This window comes from Hypoxylon fragiforme, assembly GCF_022984875.1.
Source record: "Hypoxylon fragiforme strain CBS 206.31 chromosome Unknown GGS25scaffold_3, whole genome shotgun sequence".
Lineage (NCBI taxonomy): Eukaryota > Fungi > Ascomycota > Sordariomycetes > Xylariales > Hypoxylaceae > Hypoxylon > Hypoxylon fragiforme.
This window is the reverse complement of record NW_026054758.1, coordinates 567,958-577,447: the sequence shown is the minus strand read 5'-3', so window position 1 is coordinate 577,447 and position 9,490 is coordinate 567,958. Positions and strand designations below refer to the sequence as shown.

The 9,490-nt window shown below is 48.6% G+C and overlaps 3 protein-coding genes across 3 annotated transcripts; 2 read left to right on the top strand and 1 right to left on the bottom strand.

The window, feature by feature from the left end:
* Window positions 1-405: 405 nt before the first annotated feature.
* On the bottom strand, window positions 406-2,263 carry GGS25DRAFT_519077 (nucleotide-diphospho-sugar transferase; the record flags this gene model as incomplete). Its single annotated transcript, XM_049263638.1, has 3 exons — window positions 406-524; window positions 612-1,955; window positions 2,101-2,263. 3 exons carry the CDS (start codon window positions 2,261-2,263, stop codon window positions 406-408), a joined length of 1,626 nt encoding a protein of 541 aa, XP_049118550.1.
* A 904-nt stretch (window positions 2,264-3,167) lies between these two features.
* On the top strand, window positions 3,168-4,881 carry GGS25DRAFT_163719 (uncharacterized protein). Its single transcript, XM_049256520.1, has 3 exons — window positions 3,168-4,038; window positions 4,100-4,296; window positions 4,350-4,881. The coding sequence occupies exons 1-3, from the start codon at window positions 3,376-3,378 to the stop codon at window positions 4,768-4,770; spliced, it is 1,281 nt and encodes a 426-aa protein (XP_049118549.1). The 5' UTR covers window positions 3,168-3,375; the 3' UTR covers window positions 4,771-4,881.
* Window positions 4,882-5,418: 537 nt separating this feature from the next.
* Window positions 5,419-9,472, top strand: GGS25DRAFT_479806 (Spt20 family-domain-containing protein). Its single transcript, XM_049260042.1, is given in 3 exon segments — window positions 5,419-6,123; window positions 6,178-8,741; window positions 8,754-9,472. 3 exon segments carry the CDS (start codon window positions 5,772-5,774, stop codon window positions 8,790-8,792), a joined length of 2,955 nt encoding a protein of 984 aa, XP_049118548.1. The 5' UTR covers window positions 5,419-5,771; the 3' UTR covers window positions 8,793-9,472.
* The last annotated feature ends 18 nt before the right edge of the window (window positions 9,473-9,490 follow it).

The window sequence follows — 9,490 nt, the reverse complement described above, 5'->3', positions numbered from 1 at the left end:
GAGAAAGAAACGGAAGCAATCATGCATGTGACAAATCAGATTTCACTACGACATGTGAGCACTGATTGGAAGCTTCGTCATAGGGTTGCTACCTAGACATCGTGGATCTAAGTTGATCTGGATCTTATGAGATGCGACCAGTTCCTACATTTCTGTAGTATTATTTAAAAAGGGTTTTCAGACCTTCGCCCTACACCTAACACTTTCGATGTCACAAATTCTCTGTTTAGCTTTTTGAGGCGGTGCTTGTGATATAGTCTCGTAGAATAAAGGAGGCGGTGTAGTGTACGGAGTAATCGTAAGTTGGAGATAATCGACGAATCCATGTCGTAGGAGTTGTAATACGATTGGATACCAGCAATTTGGAACGCGGTGGTTTCTTCTCCCATTGAAAGATTTGTCGCCTTATCCTAACAGGGCATCGTCTCCATCTTCCTCATCAAACTCTTCTAGGGCATCCTGCATCTCTTGCTCACTAGCCTCCATTCCAGATGAACTCATAAGTTTGTTGTCCTTGTCCTCGGCTGTGATACTGTTAGTGAATAGGATCACACCGCTTTCATTGTGACATTAGGGGAGGTAATTACGAGGTTGCAATGGGTTATACTTACTTCTAGGCTCTACTAATAGATTCTCTTGCACCTCGCAGTCAGTGAGTGTCGATCCCTCACCTACCTCGCTCCTCTTGCCTAGGATACAGCGAGTTAGTTTGCAACCTTTGCCAACTACGACGCCATCCATGAGAAGACACTGGAACAACTTGGCCCCCTCCTTAATTTGGCAGTTGGCTCCAATGACGCTCTCCTTGATTGATGTCTTCTCTTCCACCATAACATTTTCAGCAATCAGACAATCCTGCCTGGTGATAGTGGTCCGCGGCTTAACGCCCTCCGGGTACGCGACCTTTTTGGCGTGAGCGAAAGGAGACGCTGTCTCGGAGACGGCTTCCTCAATAGATGGAAGCTTTGCTAACTGTAGAGATATAGCTAGGAGAAGTTGGGCCGTGTCCACACGGCGGAGAAGCAGAGCATCATCACGGGAAGGATGGATGTAGGCCAAAATCGGCGGGACGTTGGCTTCCCGGGGCTTGGCTAGTAGCCCATCACTTTGTCTCTCACGCAAATGCGCCGGAGGAGAAGTCCCCAAAGTATCCCGTGTTCGCCACGGAGAGTTGGGAGGACTGTCGACATGATCACGTAGCGACACTTCAACTTCCGGTTTTTCGCGGTGACCTTCAATAACTTTCTTCATTCCGAGCTTCCCAAACAACCCCGTCTCCCAGTTTGCCTTCGCCCACCAACCTATAACGTCTTCGCCGATCGTCTCCAACCGTTCGTTATCTTGGATGAATTCTAGAATCCATTTTGGTAGAATGTAAATATGCGCGTCACGGTGCGATGTGAGCATTCTGAGCTTGGGATGACTACGCAACAAACCATGACGTATTGGCAAAGATTTCTTCTCATCCATAAGATCAACGAGCGAATCCTTTGGCATGGAGTACGTAAGATAGGAGAGATGAGGCAATAGAGTGTCCTTTGGCATTGGTACCGTAGGCATAGGCATCGGTGTGGTGATGATGAAGTCCGTTTCCTCACCCTTGACTGGAGTGCTTGTTTTGGTCTCATACCATACTCCTAAGCCACCGCTGCAGTATGGAGGCTCACCATCACCTAAAAGGTCTGGAAGACTGGCAGCCTTGACCATCCATGCCTGCAAGAGCTTATCACCTGCTAGCTCACAGACTAGATCGCATGGTAAGACTATGAAATCAGAGGTGATGAGCTCTCGAATTTCGGGCAGTCGCAGTATCTCTGCGGTACCCGTATTTTGGTCGAGACCAGTAGGCGCCACAAGATCTGGACGGGGATGAGGTAGAGCCGTGAGGAATGGATTTGTGTTTAATGCCGTGGTGATAGCACCAGCAGCTGAAGGGGGACATATGAGTGTGATATCTGCTATGTGTTAACATGACTCGACATTTACTGAGGCATATATGTATATTGTAGATATAATGATGATGGACTCGTCGCAAGGTGGTTGGCCCACTCATCTTCATAAGACTCGGATTACGAAGGGAATGTAGATGTGTTCGCTTACCTGTGATCCCCGTTCGATAGCAGAAGTCAATAGGGTACCATACCATAGGCCGATTGGCGATGGGTAACAGAGCCTTAGGGTTCTCATCTGGATTGGAAGTGAAGGTTGGAAATGATGATCCAGGCCCGCAGAGAATAAGGGCCTGAAGCCCAGTTGTAGGCATTGCTATAACGTGGGGCGTACAGGGAGGTTAGTTGCTGGAGGGGGATTGATGGAGGGGTTGATGAAGAAAATGACGATCTTATAAAGATGTGATATTTCTGCGCGAAGTGTTAGTTTCTATTCAATACAAGATAGGTATTTAACTATCTATGTATATAGCCTTTAGATTAAGTGTTTGGTAGTTAGCTTGTTCAAACTTGTTCTTACATTTTTTGAAATAAAGGTTGTGTCTTGAGCTTCACAAAGTTGAAAGCTTCTTGGGTTTCTTGCTGCTTAGCACTTAAATTCTTAATTAATCATTTGAGTCACTCACATCCAACTTTGAAATGGCCTCGGAGCTAATACCCACTAATTCACTATCGATAATGAGCTCAGGTGAGTGGCCAATTATATCGCTAAGATGTCCATTTAAATCCTGTACCGTTTCTCGTTTCCCTTCCAACCAATAAAATTGCTACACCTGCCGTAATCCCGGGCTGCCAATTGTACTTGCAGGGGGCGTTTCAGCAGCTCAGCGGAGTAGCTGCGACCAGCCACCTCACAACTTGGAAGGAACACTTCATAATCGGGCAGTTTTGCGTTTTCGCATTTTTTTATTTCAAAACTTGGGAAATACAGAACCAGACAAGACCCGACCAGACCAGACCGCACATGCTAGATCTTGCTGTTACTACCGTCCGAAGCTCTTCCACGTAGCCCCAACCCCCCGTCCCATCACGTTCCATTATCCCATTCTTCCCCTTCATCTCATTTATTCCATTTATTGTATCCTGTTAGGTTGTTACAGCTTTCCCAGCCCGCTTATTTTCCTCGAGGGGCCGCAACAACGTCAATCTTGGAACTTTAGAATCTCCAGTATCCGTACATATTTACCTTTAGCTAACAGCTTAAGTTGACGGGCATTAGTGATTATCTGTTGCTGTTCAGGTATCTAAGGTATCTAGCCTCGGGTATCCAGCCTCGGCATCCGGAGTATCTGCAACCAAAATAACTTCGACCGCAGCCAGCATTGCTTGCGTTGTGATTTGCATTAATCGATTTTGACTGCTCCACCCTTCAGCTCCGTGCGAACGCCCACCTTGGCACAATACTGCGATGATCTATTTTGAATAAATGTCGTCCTCGTACGATTCCTCGAGATCTCGCCGGAGGGGCGTTTGGGGACACTGGGTTCCCCTCGTCGTTACTCTTACCGTTGCGACCGTCGGCGTCGCCGCCTGGGCCTGGAGTCAACGATCTAACGAACGTGAAGAGGAGGAGAGCGATCCTGAACCCGTTGATCTCGACTACGAAAATGCTGATTACGGCGAGAACCCACCTTACGGCGCATTGGGAAGACCAACAAGAAGAGACTCCAATCGTCCACCAAATACTGATGGTGACTCGTCCCTTCGACCTGACGATGTAAGTTACGGCATCGGCGATGTTCACCCGGGAGAAAGTGGCAGCTCCGGGGGATGGGGGTCCCAAGTTTCTGGCGCTCTACGACGCACCTCGAGTCCGCAACAGTTCCTTACGAACGCGGGCAAAACAATGGCTGCTGGTATGGCGGGTGTTGGCGCAGCTGTTGGTAGCGCGCTAGCTGCCATACGGGAAGACGATAGGACCGCATATGCCGATCACGAAACATGGTCAGAGGAAGCCGAAGCTCGAAAGGAGAAGACATCTGTGCCGCAAGCTAAAGAATCGAACAAAAGGCGAAAGACGGTTACGATTGTAGTCTCTGCCGATACGAATATGGACGATTTTGATGCGGATGGTTTCCATGAACATGCTGTATGCACATGCCTTATTCTAAACAACTACCTTGTACATGTCCTTGCTAACCAGTTTACAGTCTATCCTCTCTCACATACCTCGAAGCACCGATTTTTCAAGGATCAAACTTTTCATCCTAATATATGCCCCGGGCCTAAAGGATTCCACTCTCGACGCATCAACCACTAACCTACCTCCGGCATCTTTGAGCTCCTCTTTCTCGAACATCGCGACTGATCAGGCGCAGACGCCCGCAGAGGAAATGAAAAACCCACTGTATGTGAAACCTGCACAGGCGAATCCTAAATACCTAACTAACATGTGCCTAGACTAAACTCGACTGCTAACACCCCATTCAATGCGGTGTATTCGCAAGCTTTATCCCTCGTAGAAAAGGAATCTATGGTTCTTCCATTCACATCACCCAATGGTCATATCCACATTCTTCGTCACCTACAACCCGAGACAGTATACCTCCAAGAGTCGCTAGCTGGCGAAGACGGAAGCGTCGTTACCCAACTTCAGACATGGCTTAAAAATGATGTCATCCTTGTGGTTGGTGCTGATGGCGGCCATGGCGGACTTGCTGATAGCGAGTCCGAAACAGAGAAGCCAGAGAAGCCAGAGAAGAAGGGAGATAATCTATGGTGGCAGCGAGAGGAACGAGTCGGCCGTGGACGAGGTGTCGTGGTCGTGGATAGTCTAAGGGTTGGCGACGATTGGGCGCGCCGGATTCAGGGTAAGGAATGAATGGGGGTATAACACCTTAACGACATGGACATGAGTGGATGAGTAACATGTCTGGAGTGCTGTTTGTTTTTTTCCCTTCAGAAGTTTTGAAATAAATTTGAATGTTTGGATATTTGGATGGTTAGGAAGAGAGACTATGTTTCTGAGAAGGGCTGGCAGATATATTATTTTCTCGTTTTGATATCCTTAGGCTCGCTGTCGCAGTCTATAAGCTGCCTAAGCTACATATAAGGCCTGTATATACCTGCATCTAGGTACTTGGATACGTACCTACAATTTATGGGCAATGGATTACTAGGTATACTATGCACATGTGTATCAATTACATACATGTTTCTTGCGAAGCACATGCATTTGAAGCCGTCCTTTAGCCTGACGTACATATGTACCTGGGCCCCAGCAGCCTTACCTCCCTATGTAGTACCTACTACCTAGTAGTATGTAGGTACTAGGTATTGTACCGAGGCACATAAGTTTATCAGGTGACTTAGCGTTTAGTGACTGTAGCGCCACACATTTAGCTTAGCTGTGGCTGTCCTCACACTGGGCACTTGCCTTGAAAGGGCTAGAGTTGCCTCGACTAAGCGGCTGATTGAGGCTCAAAGTCAAATTAATGATTGATGCCAGCAAAGATTGAACTTGCAACTTCCTTCGTCACTTTTAAATATAATTGACCCCACACACAAAGAACCTCCCATCAACAACAACAACTTCCCATCTAACCATTTACTATTTAAGGAAACCCATCCTTTGAATTTCTTTCCAATGTGATTTTACGTCGTAAAATTCGAGTTCATTCGCATTCATTCGATACCCGCGACATCTTCCTTATCTCATTCCAATACTTACACGTTCTATCGTATCGCGATCAATGTTACGCTCAGACCTTTTCAGCGATATCTCCAGTCTCTAACGACTACCTATTGAGTGTCGCCGCTTGGTCACCTAGTCGCTTAGTCGCCTAAGTCGCTCCTTTTCGCGAAGAACATTCAATTGCCGCCATGGCCCCCATTGTCGCTGCCGTTCCTCCACCACCTACGCCCAAAATCAAACGGCCGCCACCGCCCGGTATCCAGACAAATGGAGTATCATCATCCCAGTCATCACCGTCGCCGAACATGTCTGCCAAGCGCCCTCCACCGGCCGTCGCTAAGCAACAACTCGGCCAATCTGCCAATTCTGTTGCCCAAAATGGCACGAATGGAACTTCTCATCGGCCAAACCCAGCCCGGTCAAGACGCGATACCACCAGTCATGCCCCCGGTCGTAATCAGAGGAATAACGCGTCTTTAAAGTCCGCTACCTTGGCTCCTGATATGACTCTGCACCAGTCATTTGAACCCCGACCAGAAGGTACATATTCTACCGAGTATTTGGATTAGACTCTGTTACTAATAGGCTATTTAGTGGTTACCGATGATTACATCCTGAAGAAGTATGCTGGTCAACCTCCATCGTTAATACTACATCTCCACCCCAACCATTTTCGATTCGACCAGCAAGATAGCGTCTTCCCCTACAAATCCCCGATGAAGCTTTTCCTCGATCATGTTCGAGGCCGGACAATACCTCATGACATGCTACAGGATCTCAATGAGGCTGGCGTTGTTTTTTACGAGGGCTGCCTAATTGTGCAATTACATGACCACAAAACGCCTGCGCAATCTAAAGAACTTGTGCGCCCGGCATCCAAGTCTAACGCAGCTAAGCCTTCGTCTATACATAACTATAACCCTTATATTACACCATCCTCGTACGTTTCATATCCGAAAGAGAGCGCCGAAAATGGACTTTCCGGAGCAGATGTAAAACCCACCGATGGTGATCCTGGGGATAAGGAGAACATGCCGGCGCCGCCCGCGCCCAGCGATGCGCAAAAGACCAAAGTGCCATCAAAAGCGAAAGTATTCACGGTTGTTCTACATCCAACCCCACAAAGCTTACACGTCGACCTAATGATTAAGGCATCTACGCCACGTAGCTCTGGAGATGGCAAGAATGGTGCAGAGTCTAGTGTTGTCCCTCCCACTCCGATGTCTGCGGTACCACCCACCCCGACCGCTGTGAGTATGCCGCCACCAGCTAAGAAGCAGAAGCGAGAGAAGATGGAACTGGACCCGGGTAGCATATACGCCGCCGAAGCACAGATTTTACTTGCGACCTCCGCTCCTCTACACCTAGAAGTTACCAAGAATAAGGAAGAGGCCATCGCTCTTTTGGAACATATGGCCGATGCATATCACTCAGAGCCTCCGCCGAAACCGAAGACTCGAAAACGCACTGTGGCCGAAAGAGCCGCCGATGAGGCCCTTGCAGCTGAGCAAGAGAAGTACATGCTCACATTTGACGAACGCCGCTCAGCCACTGTTAGCGGAGCTCAAACCGAGGCTGACGGCGCGGATGGAAATGATCAACCCGGTACTAGTACTTTTGAGCCCCGCTTCGAAAGATTCAAAGTGCTTGCCGATATCAAGAGGGCGCACGAGGAGAAGAAAGAGCAAGAGAAGATTCGGCAAGCAGAGAATGAACGCAAACTTCAAATACAAAAGCAGGAGCAGCAGGCCGCCGCTCAAGTGCAACGACAGCAAGCCGAACAAGAAAGACTCCGTCGGGAAGAAGCTAGTCGGCAAGCCCAGCTACGGCAACAGCAGGAAGCACAGCGTCGTTCCATGGCCCAACAACAAGCCCAGGCTCAAGCTCAAGCTCAGGCCCAGGCCCAGGCCCAGGCCCAGGCAGCTCAATCACCGCAGAACAAGCCGATGAACCAAATCCCACAGCCATCACATGGTCATCCGGCACAGAACGGGATGCCCACCGTTGGCGTTCCGGGCCAGGCTCCTCACAGATTCCAGCAGGTTTCGCAACCGCCTGCCTCATCTCCAGTCGTCCGCCAGAATACCCCCCAAAACATGTCAAGTCCTATGGTTGGCAACGTTCCCATGCAACAGACCAATTCTGGCATGGGAGCTACCCCCCCGCGGTCGGCCTCAGTGACACAAGCTCACGGGCCAATGTCCGCTCCCATGGCGGTTAGCATGTCCGGCCGAGGCAGTCAAAGTCAGCAGAGCCACCACTCGAACACGCCCCGTATGACGAATGCGACGCCACAAATGCAGCACGGTACCCCCAACAGCCGATCGATACCTACTCCCAGAATGACACAAGCTAGCCCACCACCTGGCATGATGGCCCAGAATTCACACATGGGCCAAATGCTCATGGGCAATCAGAACATGGGCCAGCCTGCGCAAAATACTTTCTATGCTGCTCAAATCGCTGCTCAGCAGCGAAGAATCGCGCAACATCAACAGCTACAAGCGATGCAGAATGTCAACACGATGAACGGGCATAACAACCCACAGATGCATAATTCGACAATGCAGCAGCAGTTCCTGCGGCAGCAAATGCTGAACATGAACATGCAGAATCCGAACATGATGAACGCTGCTCAGCAAGCCCAGATTGCACAAAGATACCAGCAGCAGCTCAACACCCTACAGCAGCAGCAACAGCAACAGCAGCAACAGCATCAGCAAATGCAAGCACAGATGCCCAATCAGCAAATGAGTAATCCGAACATGATGCATGCGGCCAATGGCATGAATCCCGCCCAAATGGCAGCCATGCAGCAGCACATGCAGCATCAGTTGCAACAGCAGGGGCAGCAGGGATTGGCCAATAACCCACAAGCCCAGATTCGGCACAGGCAGGCTATACTGTACCAGCAGAATCTCCCCCAGCTCTTGGAAAGATTTGGCGGACCTGCGAATATCCCGCCCGACATACACAATCAGTTTAAACAGACGTGTTACAAGAAGGCATATGAGCAGGTTCAACAAGATACTCAACGACGTCGGATAGCAGCGCAAAACATGCAAAATGGGATGCAAAATGGGATGCAAAACGGGATGCAAAACGGGATGCAAAACGGGATGCAGAATGGCATGCAGAATGGCATGCAAAACGGCATGCAAAACGGCATGCCAAATGGGATGAATGGAATGATGCAGCAAGGCATGTAGAGGGTGGTGGTATCAAAGGTACCTCACGACATTGGAGATTGAAGATTATTATCTCCTGAAGTGGCCGGAAGCGAGCAGCGAGTGTCAGAGCTGCATTTTACGACACAACTTCGAACCTGTACAAACCTGATGTCTTCGCTACAGTTTTCACGCATCGCTTTAGTAGCAGAAGTCTTGATTTTTTATTTTATTTATTTGGGATTGGGGCCAAGCCATATCGGAGTTGAGGACGGGCTATTGGCATTTTAGCTTCATGCCTTCATTGCTTTTATGATTCAGTGTCATTGTTGTAAGCCATTACAACTTGGTGGCTTGGGCGTATTCCAGTATACCCATATTGACTTTTACGGAGTTCTGATTTTCACGGCATCACGAATAATGGGAGGAGGCATTGTAGGTGGTAGTCGTCCACCTCATGGCGTATGATATCTTTGTACTTGGTACAGTCGTCTTTTGGGTTTAACTAGGTACCTAGGTATACTAGTATTCACATTACATACTTATGAAATGGCTCATTGCCTTTCAATTGAATATACAGGTCACAGGTGTCTTGTTTATCTAGTCACTTCCATTGTTGATCTTGGACAATTTTTTTAATGTACAAAATTAGAGAAGTGTTTGAATAGGGGGTATCACGTGACTCTCTACATGGCGCAAGTACATAGTAGATAATAGTTAGCACGGCGTCAAATAATTAC

What these genes read in the sequence shown, in the direction of transcription:
- GGS25DRAFT_479806 (XM_049260042.1), top strand. Translation starts at nt 5,772, where the DNA reads ATGGCCCCCATTGTCGCTGCCGTTCCTCCACCACCTACGCCCAAAATC. An exon ending in ATTTGAACCCCGACCAGAAG is followed by an intron (nt 6,124 to 6,177) that starts GTACATATTCTA and finishes TAGGCTATTTAG; the next exon opens with TGGTTACCGATGATTACATC.
- GGS25DRAFT_163719 (XM_049256520.1), top strand. Translation starts at nt 3,376, where the DNA reads ATGTCGTCCTCGTACGATTCCTCGAGATCTCGCCGGAGGGGCGTTTGG. An exon ending in ATGGTTTCCATGAACATGCT is followed by an intron (nt 4,039 to 4,099) that starts GTATGCACATGC and finishes ACCAGTTTACAG; the next exon opens with TCTATCCTCTCTCACATACC. An exon ending in GAGGAAATGAAAAACCCACT is followed by an intron (nt 4,297 to 4,349) that starts GTATGTGAAACC and finishes ACATGTGCCTAG; the next exon opens with ACTAAACTCGACTGCTAACA.